The 16,566-nt window shown below is 41.0% G+C and overlaps 1 protein-coding gene and 1 pseudogene across 1 annotated transcript in view; both read left to right on the forward strand.

Moving 5' to 3' along the window:
* LOC111959131 (tetratricopeptide repeat protein 24) overlaps positions 1 to 5,127 on the forward strand; it is a 9,317-nt gene extending 4,190 nt beyond the window's left edge. The window contains 8 exon segments of the mRNA XM_070437328.1: positions 220 to 258; positions 261 to 337; positions 471 to 649; positions 1,107 to 1,119; positions 1,657 to 1,862; positions 3,255 to 3,337; positions 3,613 to 3,661; positions 3,753 to 5,127. Coding sequence (XP_070293429.1) covers positions 220 to 258; positions 261 to 337; positions 471 to 649; positions 1,107 to 1,119; positions 1,657 to 1,862; positions 3,255 to 3,337; positions 3,613 to 3,661; positions 3,753 to 3,864 — 758 coding nt within the window. The 3' untranslated portion in view covers positions 3,865 to 5,127.
* A 10,024-nt stretch (positions 5,128 to 15,151) lies between these two features.
* Positions 15,152 to 16,566, forward strand: part of LOC111958652 (gonadotropin-releasing hormone II receptor-like) — a 3,909-nt pseudogene continuing 2,494 nt past the window's right edge.

Below are 16,566 nucleotides of genomic sequence, written 5' to 3' on the forward strand. Positions count from 1 at the left end.
CTAAATGTTTGAACAAACTATTAATGACTCTTTACATCCATTGACCCTTTTGACACTTAAGTCTCTCTCTCTCTTTCTCCCTTGTTTACCCAACTTTCTCAATGTCTCCTTATATTTATCTTTCTTCCTCCCCTTTTCTCTCTCTAACTCTCATATATATAATATATATATATATATATATATATATAATATATATATATATATATATATAATCTCTAGATGACTATAAGGGCCAATGGCAGACTTGTGAGTGTTTAGGGAAGCTCGATTTAAGTTGAGAGACCTGGAGAGAGCCACCCTACTACAAACAAGCTCTGGGTTACTGTCAAATTGCAAGGTAAAGAGGTCACTACTACAAATACACCAACCCATACAATCGATCCTCAATAGAATATACTTTTTCAGTTATGTATGGTGCTCAGACCTTATCAGACCATATAACGTTGGTTAACCGCCTTCTTCATTTCCAGGACTCGTCCAGCTCGGTCCAGGAGCGTCTGGTCAACAAGCTGAGTGAGGCCCTGCAACACAGGCTGTCACTGATCACCCCCTGGAAAACCCCAGGTAGGTACTGTCTGGACCACCACATTTCTGACCATCATACTCAGTTGCAGGAAAACAAACTGATTTGTTTATCAGCCAGTATCTAGTTAATATCAACACTATAACCAGATAATATATCAAACATCTTCTGGTCTGTTGGTGGGAAACTATAATGTTGTGTGTGTGTGTGTGTGTGTGTGTGTGTGTGTGTGTGTGTGTGTGTGTGGTGTGTGTGTGTGTGTGTGTGTGTGTGTGTGTGTGTGTGTGTGTGTGTGTGTGTTGTTGTGTCGTGTGTGTGTTGTGTGTGTGTGTGTGTGTCTGTGTGTGTGGTGTGTGATGTGCCTGCTTGCGTGAAACCATTCACTACACTCTGCATAGAGATGTCTCGGGCCCTCGTCTACACACTCAAAATTTAGAAAAGCTGTTTCTGAATGGCCATAGGGCAAGAATGAGCCCCAAGGTGAGGACCTTCAGCTTTATTATGTTGACTGTTGAAAAATGGTCCATTCAAGCCACTTTCACTCTCTTGTAGAACTTGTAAGTGTACTCATGTGTTTTAACAGTTTTATCTCCTGTGTACTGACTGGCTGTTGTTTCCATTAGTCAGTGAGGCTGGCTCAGCAGGGTGTCTACTGGAAAGCCGGGGAAGGAGGAAGGAAGCCCGAGCCAGATGGAGAACAGGCACACCACAGTGACCATAGGAGAAAGCAGGTGACTCCCAGTCACGGTGACGGGATCTCTCACTGAGCAGCGGGCTATCGGACTGTGCTGCCAGGGGCAAACAGGAAGGGCATTTAACACCATCACTACACTCTGCATAGAGATGTCTCGGCCCTCGTCTACACACTCAAAATAGAAAAGCTGTTCTGAATGGCCATAGGGCAAAGAATGAGCCCCAAGGTGAGGACCTTCAGCTTATATGTTGACTGTGAAAAATGGTTCCATTTCAAGCCACTTGTTGCGTGAAAACCATCACTACACTCTGCATAGAGATGTCTCGGCCCTCGTCTACACACTCAAAATAGAAAAGCTGTTCTGAATGGCCATAGGGCAAAGAATGAGCCCCAAGGTGAGGACCTTCAGCTTATATGTTGACTGTGAAAAATGGTTCCATTTCAAGCCACTTTCAACTCTCTTGTAGAACTTGTAAGTGTACTCATGTGTTTKTACAGTTTTATCTCCTGTGTACTGACTGGGCTGTTGTTCCATAGTSAGTGGAGCTGGCTCAGCAGAGGTGTCTACRGGASAGCKGGGGAAGGAGGAGGAAGCCCCGGAGCCAGATGGAGAACAGGCACACACAGTGACCATAGGAGAAGCAGGTGACTCCCAGTCACCGGTGACGGGATCTCTCACTGAGCAGCCGGGCTATCGGACTGTGCTGCCAGGGGCAAACAGGAAGGGCATTTAACACACACACACTGTAAACATCATCATACAGGCTCACTCGGTGCACATTATCACTAATTTACTGTACATATTAGCACACATACACTACCGTTCAAAAGTTTGGGTCACTTAGAAATGTCCTTGTTTTTGAAAGAAAAGCACATTTTTTGTCCATTAGAATAACATCAAATTGATCAGAAATACAGTGTAGACATTTGTTAATGTTGTAAATGACTATTGTAGCCGGAACCAGCTGATTTTTAATGGAATATCTACATAGGCGTACAGAGGCCCATTATCAGCAACCATCACTCCTGTGTTCCAATGGCACGTTGTGTTAGCTAATCCAAGTTTATCATTTTAAAAGGCTAATTGATCATTAGAAACCCTTTTTCAATTATGCTAGCACAGTTGAAAACTGTTGTTCTGATTAAAGAAGCAATAAAACTGGCCTTCTTTAGACTAGTTGAGTATCTGGAGCATCAGCATTTGTGGGTTTGATTACAGGCTCAAAATGGCCAGAAACAAATAACTTTCTTCTGAAACTCGTCAGTCTATTCTTGTTCTGAGAAATGAAGGCGGTTCCATGCGAGAAATTTACATCATTAACAATGTCTACACTGTATTTCTGATCAATTTGATGTTATTTTAATGGACAAAAAATGTGCTTTTCTTTCAAAAACAAGGACATTTCTAAGTGACCCCAAACTTTTGAACGGTAGTGTACATAGCTGCACCATTATACACACGTGCATAGCCCAATAACACCCATCCAGACAACCCATAAATAAACCCAGGGTAATTTTACTTGTTGTGATTAGCGCACTGGAAAATCAAACACGTTTTCATTTCGTGCCACCAGACTCCGGCCTCTTAAATTGTTTATTTTTGCAGAATGTCGTTAAGGTATAAACACCTATTGGGTTTTCTTAAATTACACTGAAGAAAATGAGCTCTGGGAGTGTCTGCTCTGCAGAGAAGAATAGAATCATGGGGAAATGGAGAGTCATTAGCCAGTCACAGATATATCATAAGAGCACCAGCAGAGAAAACAAAACCCCATACATAATTAATCTGCATGGGGATGACCTTGGCTTCCACTGATGATTCACTACCATCCCCCTGTAAACACACACTCATTTCTGCATAGCTGCACTATGTTTGTTCTCCCGTTCCCAGAGAAACCATATATCTAAGATGCCTTTAACTTGGCATTGCTGTGTGTGTGTGGCCAATGTTACACTGCTGCTTGTCATTTAAATTATTKTTGAAAAGTTATTTTTGAGATGATCATGTTTGAGCGTGCCTCTTCCTCTCACCTCRAGGAACCTGAATAATACATATGAGCAGCCCGACCCCCATTACCAGAACCAGGACCCATCAAACCACCCTGTACTCACCCAGCAGAGTAAGAACCACTCCCCTCAATCTTAACCTGAGACACGGGTGCACAACATGAACTTTTTTACAAATCTCCCATTGGGGAAGTAGCTAGCTACTAGCTATAACTAGTGTGTGGGCTAAGTAGTCCTTATTTGGACAGAGGACCACTAGCATGTTAAAATAACACTATCATTTTTTTTTTTTTCATCCACATTCTGCACATGTTACAAGAAAGTAATGGCTATGTTATCAAAAGCTTTGRTCAAACAATTTTTACTGTTTGTTATAATCCCTCTGTAGGCGAGCATTTATATCAGAGCATTAAACCGATGACAACACAGACTAACAGGTACATAATGTTTGTCTGTGAGTTATTGCCAGTGATCGGCTTTGGTTTGAGTAATCATTGATACTGACTGAACACGTATCATGTGTTTTAGTGAGACTCCATTGTCCGAGAGCTCCGAAGTTTCACCCACTGCTGCGTCAGATAATGAAGAGACCATACCCCTGTTAAAGAAACGGAGGTCTCAAATCTGCACGGTCATGTGACTAGATGCAAGTCCAGGCTAATGTGGTTGGTTAATTGAAAGTATTCATAGTAATGACTCTATTGAGTGTATTTCTATGGGTAAAATCTGCTCTTTGCAAATTGGTATAAAAAATACTAATGCACATGTAAGTAAGTGCTACTCTATAATATTGTCTGTCTCATCTCCTGCACGTACAAGTGTTGCCTTGTCATTGCATTTGTCTTCCAAACAATCTCTGTGTGTATGCTGGTCATTGTCCCCCACAATGAAATCGGGGAAGGCACTGTGGATCTGTTTCCGTCCGWTAGTAGGTTCATATGTTAGTCACAAGCGATATCTCAGACAYCACCCGGTTTTGACTAAACTTGGGTGAATGATGCGTCTTGCCATAGCGTTACGGCATTTAGAAAATTACACTGATTGGCCAGATGGTGGCTCTGTAACGAGATTGAAAATGCAAACTTTGAAAGGTCACGTCCCTCACCCCTTAAGTCATGAAATTTAGTCGATCGGTCCCTGTCTTCACAAGGAACAAGTTTGTCTCGGGACCCATAAGTTCCGCCATGATGGATTTTATGCTATTTTGAATTGTGTGAAGAACAGTTAACGCTACTCTTCTGTTACCTGAATGACCGATCTGCACAAAACTTGATATGTGGCATTTATGGAAAACGATCTCTCTATGTAAAATTTTCCAGACTGGTAGCTAAAACAACATGGCCGCTATTGACCAATAAACATTCACGTGGGTGTGGTCTGGCACAACTGCATATAAATCAGTCAAGGATATTCATATTGTAACAGAATTTGGTACACATGTTGCAAACACTGTCAAGACTCAACATATGCAAGAACATTCATATCGACCTTGCGGRGGCGCTATAACGGGTGTATATCTGTTGATCTGTTTGACTTAGTGATGAAATTTGGCACACATGTTTAGGGYTATGAGCTAACCCACACGATATCTCAGACACCACTGGCCCAATTTTGATGAAATTTGGGTGAATGATTAGTCATGCCATAGAGATCTGGCATTGACAAAATTACACTTATTGGGCCTGGGGGAAGGGGGCTATAGTAATCAACTTCTACATACGTTAGTCATTTGTGGGGGATGACATGTTTACTGTTGCCTTATTTCAAGGTATCTTGGTAGTCAATATTCTAAYATTGTCATATTGTGTATCATTTATTTGATCATGCTAACTTAATTCTGCTCTTCTCTTGAATCATGGTTGTACAATTTGAAATAAATGTAATCTGTTTTTGAAGTATTTAACTCTGATCCTTTGTAAATTATGAGTCACCCCAAGTCTTAACAAAGCCATCGTCGTTGATCATTGCTACAAGAGAACACACAAAAGAACAAGCACACAATCTGTTTTGAATTGGTTTTCCTAAAGGGCACACTTTGAGAAAATAGGCCTAACCTTTAATTAAATGCAAATGGAGGGTAAATTAAACTTGGCCGCTTCAATCGACTTGTTAAACATGTTAATGAAACATTTTCATTATGCCTCAGCTATGGCAGAGGTCACGTTCACAGTTTTCACAAGTCAAATTGGGGATGGCAAGAGTCAATCTATTGTAAAGAAAACACATTCCATGCATTTGTTTATGGTAAAGAGTGTTCTAACTAAAGTGTAAGCTTTACCCATCACATGGATTGATAATAGGTCTACAATTGAAGCTACATGAATGAAAGGGTTTGATGGAGATCTTAATGACACTTTCAAACAGATTGTTCACTAAAAAATTGTATTCTTTTTTTTAACTATACGCATAATCACATSCTTTGCCGCTTTTGAGTGGCAATGTAGAAATGATGCCAACAACGCGCAGGGAAACATGCGTCACTCATGATGTAGGCTCAAGTTTACTTTGCCCAACTAGTCAATAAAATCCTGCCTTTTATTGACAAAGTGCTGTCGTAACTTCTGACTCTTCGGAGTCGGTCTCTATCGAATCTCATCCTAATATATCTCATGATCTTTGATTAACTGGTTAATAAACTGGTTTGATTTAAATGGTTAATAAAACGTGGTCGGATCATTTTCAATCTGAARGCGAGTAAACATTCCTTTCTTTTTTTTTGACTTCACAGACCTTTCAGAGGGCAGATACTCAACATGGAAAAGGGCACCCCCTGCTCAACTCAATTTAAACAAAAAATATATATATTTATATTATTATTTCATTTCTTACTGAACAGACAGTAGTTCTCTAACTTTTGCAAATGTATTTCAATGTAGGGAGAGGTGTAAATGTACCATTGTTACCCAGAGGAGGGTCATGCTTTTTCAATTTCAGTCAGTGGGAGGGTTTAGTCTTTTTTATTTACTTATTTCTTTCTTTTTTTAGTCCAGGGGAGGGTCATGTAATTTGTAATCGATTAAATGTCATATTGCTCAGTGTTTTAGAATTAGTATGATGCCCCTCATCCCTGATTATRTGCTGGGTGTGCAATATCAAGTGTGCCTAGTGTGGTCTCAATAAAATGATCCATAGCCTATACTATAGGCCAAGGGTGGGCAAACTTTTTGGCTCGAGGGCCACATCGGGATTTCGAAATTCAATGGAGGGCCGCATTTTTGGGGGGACCAATTGTTTGTTAAAATCAATTTGCGGGGGCCTCTCGAGTGGTGCAGTGGTCTAAGGCACTGCATCGCCATGCTTGAGGCGTCACTACAGACCCGGTTTCGATCCCAGGCTGTGTCACAGCTGGCTGTGACTGGGAGACCCACGAGGCAGCGCACAATTGGCCCAGCGTTGTCCGGGTTAGGAGAGGGTTTGGCAGGCCGAGATTTCCTTGTCCCATTGTGCTCTAGCGACTCCTGTGGTGGGCCGGGCGCATGCACGCCAGGTTCCCGCTGCTATGATTGTATAAGGAAATGCATGATGAAGTGCTGCTGCACATAGGCTATCAGCCATCCAGATCGAAAATTGATGTGTGAATCAAATGTTATGCTGCTCTGGCATTACTGTTTATATTTAAACTAGTTAGCTTGCTACAGACGCTCCACCAGTGACTGCATTTCAAGCCATGCATGTTTGGATACTGGGCAAGCGCAATCTCCATGAGTGCTGAGCAATTAACCGAAATGTCGGTTATTTTTTGGTTTTTAAACAACTAATTGACCAATGTACGTTTAAATGATTTGAATTCCATTTTGTTCGTTTTTTTTTTTGTGAGCTCAATGCGCAGTTTATGTAGGGATAAATCGGATCAAGCCTGAACTATGCAATGTAGTAGGTTTAGTTTCCAACAGCCCAATATTCTACATACATTAGCACAGAAAACATGGTAATTAACTACAATGACAATAATCCATTGCGCACCTGCATACTTGTRCGGTCTGTGTGAAGCACTGAGCTATAATAAGAACGGTGTGGAGCAGACACGGGGTGATTGATACTTGGCATTCAGCAGTCAATAAAGTATGTCTTATTTACTTTGAAGAACTACTAAAATGTTGATTTTTGTCAGACTGCATAGGCAGCAGGTCTATAGAGATGAGATGATGACTTGGAATTAAATAATAAAGTAATCAAATAAAACAATTTATTCACATTACTTTACTTTAATAAAATGTGGTTAGTAAGTGATAAGCAGTAATGGGCATCACTAACATGATATATATACAGAACATGTCGGTTTTTTTAGTTTTTTTTATATGTATTTATTTTACTTTTAATTGTTTTATTCTGTGTTGTTATAACATTCGACCCACARAATGCATAGTGAATTTAATGTCTAAAAAAAGAAACCGAACCTACCTCAGAAAGCCCTAATCGCTCAGCACTAATCTCCATACAGGGCAGACTGGGAAAAAGTCACAACCGGGCTCACATGAGCTCCATACAAGGCAGACCAACGGTTGGGGTGGGGGTGGGGGTGGGGGTGTGGGGTGGCGAATTTGACGTCATCACGACGACTAGGTGGAAGTGGGTTCAGAACAACAATGACAAAAACTGTATACAAAAAATATAAAATTATACCACCACACAAAAGAACATTTGGCAAGTAGGAGGGAAAAGGGACAGGTGTTCTGACACAGGTAGACCCATATTTGTGCACGCGCCTGCAAATCAGTATTGCCAAATAATCTGTAGTCTATGCTTTTGATGCACCAGGTTTATTTTCAGCACTTCAGCACCTGCGTGTATGGACAGCTCCCCTCCCCATGTCTATTTTTGAGGAACGCAAGTAGTGGGATAGAGTGGTCTGTTGAACTGCACTGTAGCTGCAGAACCTATTTCACCAACCTCAGAGCCCGACAAGGATTGGACATTGGACAATTTGGGAAACTCCCATGGATATTGACATATACAAAAAMAAAACTGAGTGAAAGATGGATCAACCGAAACGCTGAAATTGTTGTAGGCCTACTTTGGAGACGAATACGTAATTTTGGTTTTCAAATATTTTTGATGCTGCGGTAACTGAAGATAATACATATATTTCATTGCATGACGGCTTAGCTGATCAATTGGAATAGACGACATTGTATCAGAGAGAAAGTGTGCTTTGTGGCATATTGTGAGGAATGCGCGCATTCCAAGTGAGTTGAGCGTTAAACAAGGTAAGAGTGAYCATAGTCCTGTAATATATCTCACTGCATGTTGTCATTATGTGGACAGATGACTAGCKTACATAAACGTGTTATAGGATTAATTGGACTAATTGGACTAACTGTTGTATAGCCTACATTATAGTGGCATAACAATCAATAAATATCCTAATTTGTTAAAGGACTATATTGTACGAAACAATCAATAGAATAAAATATGCAATATCCCTGCATATCTACGCTTCTTGTCCAGTTACTCCATGAAAACAAACACATTTCCAAAATATAAAGGCAAAACGTTACAAATATATAGGTCTTATACTTTCATTTTTTTACCTTTCATTTTCAAAGGTTAGGTTAAAAGGTTTTTCCCTCCACTTAAAGTTTATAATCCCATTGACCCATCCATCAGATTGSTGCAGTTTCTGAATCGACCGCGACGTTTTACCTTGCACACACACCAATATAGCAAAAGCAGTGACGCCAACCGAAATATGTCTTCCGCATTTAACCCAACCCCTCTGAATCAGATAGGTGCGGYGAGCTGCCTTACAACGTTCACGGCGRACGGGGAGTAGTTGTTGGGGGTTAACTGCCTTGCTCAAGAGTAGAACGGCTCGGGGTTTCGATATAGGARTTATATTACCACCGCTTTGCAGTGACGCCAAAAAATTATTCATGAATGTACACTGTAAACACTGCCCTAGTCCCTAGTAGGCTACTGGTGCATGCTGGGATGATCGATTTACTGCGTGGAACTTGATCCCAATGTCCTTCAGACACCTTCGCGTGCCGGTGTCAGTGATTCTTCAGTGGATGGGAGAACAGACACTAAAAATAACTKATTCTATTACATGATTAACACCCATTCAAGACTTCATTTTGAATATGTTAACATATTGAGAGGAGACAGAGTGAGGATCAGCGTTGAAAGACTTAGTTAATGAGAGTGAGATGGTGAGAAAGTGTGTGTGTGTGGCATAGGAAAGGCATAATTAATGTTGAATTAATTAAAGTGAGATGGTGAGAGAGACAAAGTGATAGAGGGAGTGTGTGTGTGGCATAGGACACACACACTTGGTCCAAGGTCATCTAAACTGAAAGGGGGATATGGTTGGGTATTCTATATCAGGGAGACAARGAGAAAGGTTGTCTTTGTGCTGCTACTTTAAGTGCAGTGCTGTGTCAATGTTCTCAGCATCAGTACTGGGGCCATCGGGGATCTGACGGGGCCGAATAGAAACAAGTCATGGTCAGAAGAGGCTGAAAATGACCAGTATATCAATCTAATGTGCCTTTCCCTGTGTTACAAACCAAGAACGAACACCATCTCTGCATATGAGTCATTACACATGACAATGCCCTTTGTAAAAGATTTATAAACTCCATTCATTKCCAGGGTAGGCTGACAAACTAAATGAGCTAATGAGGAATCCGTTGCACCAGTTTACTTTTTCGGCACATTCTGGTGTGACATTTCTCTCTGGCGGATAGCAGAAGTCTCCCTGTCCCAATGTCCCTGCTGTAGAAACACATGATCTTCTTCTTCTTTAGTATTCACAGGGCAATGTGTTTGGAGAGGGTGTTGACAGCTCTGGAGTGGGGGAGGTCAGGCTCTGCAGTCCTCTACATCGACTTTCAAGCCAATAGTCAGCAGGCAGACGGCACATGTAGCCTAAACAACACTGGCTTTTTGTGTTTCCAGGTTCAGTGTCATTCCATCTTACTCTAGGTGAACAGTTCATGTGTTTGAGTACTCGTTAATAATGTTTTGACGATTGTTGATTGGTGGTGTTTAAATCTATTGCACTTGCTAAGAGAAGATGTATAGTCACTGTGACATACTGTCTGATCATCTTATCTCATTTGATATTATGCTGTAAGATCAAATGAATGATGATGAATACAGATCATTTATCTGATCATTCTATCATAATCCTATTTCCAACCTTATTACCTCTGATATGTGTGTGATATACATGAAGTCCTCCTGGATCAGCCTCTCACTTTGAGGCTTTGTCATTACACTTTTATGTGCAAAGACATCTCGCTCCCCCACCATTGTGTACTGTACGTCACTGTGCCATTATGAATCACAGTCCACAAACAGTGCACACAATGATGCTATAGGGCACTGATTGCAGTCCTCTGGGGCTAGGACACAACACAGGCCAGGTTATTGTGCTCTGTGTGTGSGCTGATTGCATTGGCCATAAAGTGGTATAAAAACAGATCCATCATGGTCAGAGTCAACGTGGTTATTTACTGGTAGGTAGGCCTCTATTACAWCCCAATTGGGGTCACAMAATCGGATCAGGTTGGATCACTGTTTTCCAAAGTAATGATTGCAATGCTTCTCACCAACACTACAGCCTATTTGAAACACTAGGTCCGGTATTGCTTATTAAGCATAGGATTTAATGTCTGTTTTTTCAATACAGAGCATTTATCCCAAGTCCAATTCCACACAGAGCCTTCCATTCAAGCACCAAACCACCAAACATCTGTTATGAAAAGTACAGTAGCATCAATATGGCCATTTTCCTAGTGTTCAAGACTTCAGATAAATATGTTACACTGGGCAAGAGTTTAGCTGACATGCCAAACCTGTGTCTAGCTAACAGAATAGAGGGATATTTGGGAGGCCAACTAGAGCCATAAAAACAGCAGTTATGAGTAGGGAAGATGCAACGCTGGTGCGATTACTGTGTGAGTTATACCGCAGAGGTTTGTTATTAGCAGGGGAGGCTGCCTCATGTCTCATTAGTGACAAAACAGTGTGTTGAATACCCATACATCTCCACTGGCCTTCTGTGTATAGTTGAGCAATAACAGGCAGCGTCATATTCTGATTACCAGGAGATTACAATATGTCACCGTGCGATTCTGTCATTCGGATAATTGTTTATCATCTTGATGCCATTACGCACCATGCACAAACTGGCTGAATCAACGTTGTTTCAACTTAATTTGTCAACGTATTGTGATGTGGAATCTGCGTGTAAAATACATTGGATTTTTAAAAAGTCATCAATTGTGGTTTTGAGGGTGAAATTTCAGCCTCAGGATTATGTCATTATGGTAACCAAATTTAAACATAGACAAACCGTGTGTAAAATATGTTGAATTTGTACCTTTAAAACGACGTCAGATCTTCAACYTTAAAAAATCCACTGTCAGAAAACAACAATAGGCTGGGCAGTACCTCCTACTGGAGAATCTACCCTTTGGTCTCCCATCCAGGGTTTTAAGCTTTTAACCAATCCCAGCCCTGTTTAGCTATGATATTTGTCACTGACTATTACTAATGTGCAGTCATGAGAAATATTGTTGGGAAGTCTCCACTTAAAACTAAATAGATTCAGTGTTGCTATCAAAGTCATTCCACAGGGTAGGTTTAACAGAGCAAYTGAAATGTGACCATACTTTATCAKTCATATAACATCAGTGATGCTATTGAGGCCTGTATAGCATTTGGGAAGTCATCAACCGCTATTGTTTCAATTAAACCCAGAATTCAACAAAGAATAGACAATACCAACTTAATTTAAGGTGCATTTAAAGTATGAAGACATGAATCCAACATATCAATTATTAATTTGTAGACAAACTGGAATTAAAGCCAAACTAAATCAGTGGCACAGATGGAACTATCCAAGCAGAATATACATCTTCTTCAAATGTTGATATTTGGTTGCATTTACAACCAAAAACAATTCAATATCACTTTTGAAATACAATAAATAGCCTATTAACTTGTCCACAAGTTAACAAATTAGATGTTGGATTCACGTCTCCAACTCAACCAAAAATATAAGTTAAAGAAATGGATTAAGACAGTGGCTTAGCTCTAACTATCCAAGCAGTATATACATCTCCTTTAAATGTTGATATTTGGTTGAMTTGTCAACCAAACAGAATTAAATATTACTTTTGTAATACAGTAAATAGTCTAAAGTTAAGGCTATCTTCCAAACTAATGTAACATTCAACCTTAAAATTAGTAATACATCCATTGGCACATTTTTAGGTTACTGTAGCTATACAATTCTTCTTATGTAATCATATAAAACATGCATGTTCAAGATAGTATGCATAGGACGTTGCAGGTCAATGGAGATCTTCACAATTGCTGTAACAATCTGCACAGAAWTTCGAACGGCATTAATGTAATCTCAACTGCAATACAGGTCATTTGGTTCTGCTATTAGATGAATTAAACACAGGGATAACACATTTTTAGATTACTGTAGCTATACATTTCTTCTTGGGTAATATTTCTTCTTACATTTCTTCTTACAGTCCCTGGTTCGATTCCAGGCTGTATCACATCCAGCMGTGATTGGGAGTTCCATAGAGCGGTGCAATATTGGCCCAGCATCGTCCGGGTTTGGCCGGGGTAGGCCGTCATTGTAAATAAGAATTTGTTCTTAACTGACTTGCCTAGTTAAATAAAGGCTAAAAAAGTTTTTTTTTTTTTTTAATTATTTAAAAAACTAAATATCTGACATTGTATTCCCATTTTAACTTTACTGTGCTTTTAGATGGTTGAAAGTGCAGTGATACACATTTGGGTGAAAATTAAACCAAATGAAAATTAAACCAAAAATCAGACATTGTTTTTCCATTGGAATTTGGTTGTGCTTTTAGATGGTTGAAAGCATAGTGATAACACATTGGCAATTCAACTAACTTTTGGCTGTCTTTTTGAGTGGGTGAATATATATTGTAATCTCACTGATRAACTTCTCAACCAAATATTACCCAATTATCCACGTTGAAATGATGTGGTGTGCCCAGTGGGTACGCTTCTCTCTGATGAGTTGGTTGGTGGACTAAGTGATGAAATGAAAAACAACCATATTAATGTAGTGTATGCTGTTTATCAGTTGCATGAGGTCTTATTTTACATTAATAATCACTTATCCTATCCAGAGCAATGTAGAATAACTGACGGCGCATAAAAACTTTTATGTGTATATGATAATAATGTATGTAATCACGATAAGGATATACAGTGGGGCAAAAAAGTATTTAGTCAGCCACCAATTGTGCAACTTCTCCCACTTAAAAAGATGAGAGAGGCCTGTAATTTTCATCATAGCTACACTTCAACTATGACAGACAAAATGAGAGACAACAATCCAGAAAATCACACTGTAGGATTTTCAATGAATTTATTAGCAAATTATGGTGGAAAATAAGTATTTGGTCAATAACAAAAGTTTATCTCAATACTTTGTTATATACCCTTTGTTGGCAATGACAGATGTCAAACGTTTTCTGTAAGTCTTCACAAGGTTTTCACAACTGTTGCTGGTTTTTGGCCCATTCCTCCATGCGAGATCTCCTCTAGAGCAGTGATGTTTTGGGCTGTTGCTGGGCAACACGGACTTTCAACTCCCCTCCAAAGTTTTCTATGGGGTTGAGATCTGGAGACCGCTAGGCCACTCCAGGACCTTGAAATGCTTCTTACGAAGCCACCCCTTCATTGCCGGGCGGTGTGTTTGGGATCATTGTCATGCTGAAAGACCCAGCCACGTTTCATCTTCAATGCCCTTGCTGATGGAAGGAGGTTTTCACTCAAAATCTCACGATACATGGCCCTTCATTTTTCCTTTACACGGATCAGTCGTCCTGGTCCTTTGCAGAAAAACAGCCAAAGCATGATGTTTCCACCCCATGCTTCACAGTAGTATGGTGTTCTTTGGATGCAACCAGATCTTTGTCCTCCAAACGACGAGTTGAGTTTTTACCAAAAAGTTATATTTTGGTTTCATCTGACCATATGACATTCTCCCAATCTTTTTCTGGATCATCCAAATGCTCTCTAGCAAACTTCAGACGGGCCTGGACATGTACTGGCTTAAGCAGGAGGACATGTCTGCACTGCAGGATTTTAGTCCCTGGCGGCGTAGTGTGTTACTGTGGTAGGCTTTGTTACTTTGGTCCCAGCTCTCCGCAGGTCATTCACTAGGTCCCCCGTGTGGTTCTGGGATTTTTGCTCACCGTTCTTGTGATCATTTTGACCCCACGGGGTGAGATCTTGCGTGGAGCCCCAGATCGAGGGAGATTATCAGTGGTTTGTATGTCTCCTTTCCTATAATTGCTCCACAGTTGATTTCTTCAAACCAAGCTGCTTACCTATTGCAGGATCAGTCTTCCCAGCCTGGTGCACGGTCTACAATTTTGTTTCTGGTGTCCTTTGACAGCTCTTCGGTCTTGGCATAGTGGAGTTTGGTGTGACTGGTTTGATAGTTGTGGCAGTGTCTTTAATACTGATAACAATTCAAACAGGTGCCATTAATACAGGTAACTGAGTGAGGACCAAGAGGACACTCTTAAAGAAGAAGTTACAGGTCCTGTGAGAGCCAGAAAAATCTTGCTTGGTTGTAGGTGACCAAATACTTATTTTCCACCATAATTTGCAATAAATTCATTAAAAATCCTACATGTTGATTTTCTGGATTGTTGTCTCTATTTTGTTCTGTCATAGTTGAAGTTGCCTAATGAATGGAAAATTACAGGTCTCTCTCATCTTTTTTAAGTGGGAGAACTTGCAACCAATTGGTGGCTGGCTAAATAGCTTTTTTGCCCACTGTCACATGTTTACTTTATCTACAGTCAATTCATATAAACTTGTCTTTTCCAACCCAGGATGCTGCATCTGTCCCTCCTGAGGCTCCATTAGTGGTGCAACCCGGGGTCATTGCACCCGCCCTCTCAAAAACAATGTCCCAGTTTCCCCCTCTGGTTTACTGGGAGACCCATTCACCCGCGGCTGCCCAATTCCGTGTCGGCGCCACCTATCCTCTTCCTATTTGCTGCCTGCAGCAACCTTGCATTAATTGGTCAGTGTTGCCCGGCGGGCGTGGCCGCGCCCTGGCTTCCTCCCTGCGACCACTCATCATGAGCCTGGCCGCCGCCGACCTGATGATGACCTTTGTGGTGATGCCACTGGACGCCATTTGGAACATCACGGTGCAGTGGTATGGCGGAGACGCCATGTGTAAGATGCTATGCTTCCTCAAGCTGTTTGCCATGCACTCGTCAGCCTTCATCCTGGTGGTGGTCAGTCTGGACAGGCACCACGCCATCCTGCACCCGCTGGACTCACTCAACTCCCACCACCGGAACAAGAGGATGCTGGGTCTGGCATGGGGCCTCAGCGTGCTTCTGGCCTTACCACAGGTGAGTTAAAACCCCGGTAGGCTTATTTACTATAAATAGCGTGGCACTCCAAGAAATTCAAGGTAAATTCCTTAAAGTGAAAGTGATTTTGTTCATTCCTGGTATGTTGTTGAGATGTCGTGTTCATGCCAAGTGCAGCTCTAGCTGTGGGTTAGTCAAGGCACTTAGAAATTTATAGTTACATTTTAGCAATTTAGCAGATGCTTTTATCCAAAGCTACTTAGAGTAAGTGCATTCATCTTAAGATAGCTAGGTGAGAACCACATATCACAGTTGTCGTAAGTACATTTTGCCTCAATACAGAAGTTTTTTTTTTTTGGGTGGGGGGCGAGGGGGGAAGACTAAGATGTCTTATTTAAGATATTCTTTGAAGAGGAATGGTTTCAGTTGTTTTTGGAAGATGGGCAGAGACTCTGCTGTCCTACCTTCAGGGGGAAGATGGGCAGAGACTCTGCTGTCCTAGCTTCAGGGGGAAGCTCGTTCCACAATTGGGGTGCCAGGACAGGGTGGAGCTTTGACTGGCTGAGCGGGAGTGTACACATTATCAATCAGTTTGCACAGATGTTTCAAGTGCCAGTTAACACTCTRGACCCAGTGGCTGATGGGAGATGACAGGTGAAAGGATGGCTGAGGTCACCAATTGTGACAGATACTGAATTAATCTGGTCAAGGTCAAGCGTACATCTAATACACACACATACACACACAGTGACGAACGAGGAGGCATTACCTACGATTCTGTTCCTGCATGYTGTGCTGTACTCAACTGTCATCTCAACTGTCATCTGTGCACACATACTGATGGACCTAGATGGGGATTTAATGAATATAGGCTGYGGATCTCCCTGGKTCTTTGGCAATGTGTTCCTTGAATCAAAAACACAATCCTGTCTGCTGTGTCATTGAAAAATGCTTTCCTGAAAACCCCTTGACAAAAACAGTGCATTAAGGATTAT

This window comes from Salvelinus sp. IW2-2015, linkage group LG35, assembly GCF_002910315.2.
Source record: "Salvelinus sp. IW2-2015 linkage group LG35, ASM291031v2, whole genome shotgun sequence".
Classification (NCBI taxonomy): domain Eukaryota; kingdom Metazoa; phylum Chordata; class Actinopteri; order Salmoniformes; family Salmonidae; genus Salvelinus; species Salvelinus sp. IW2-2015.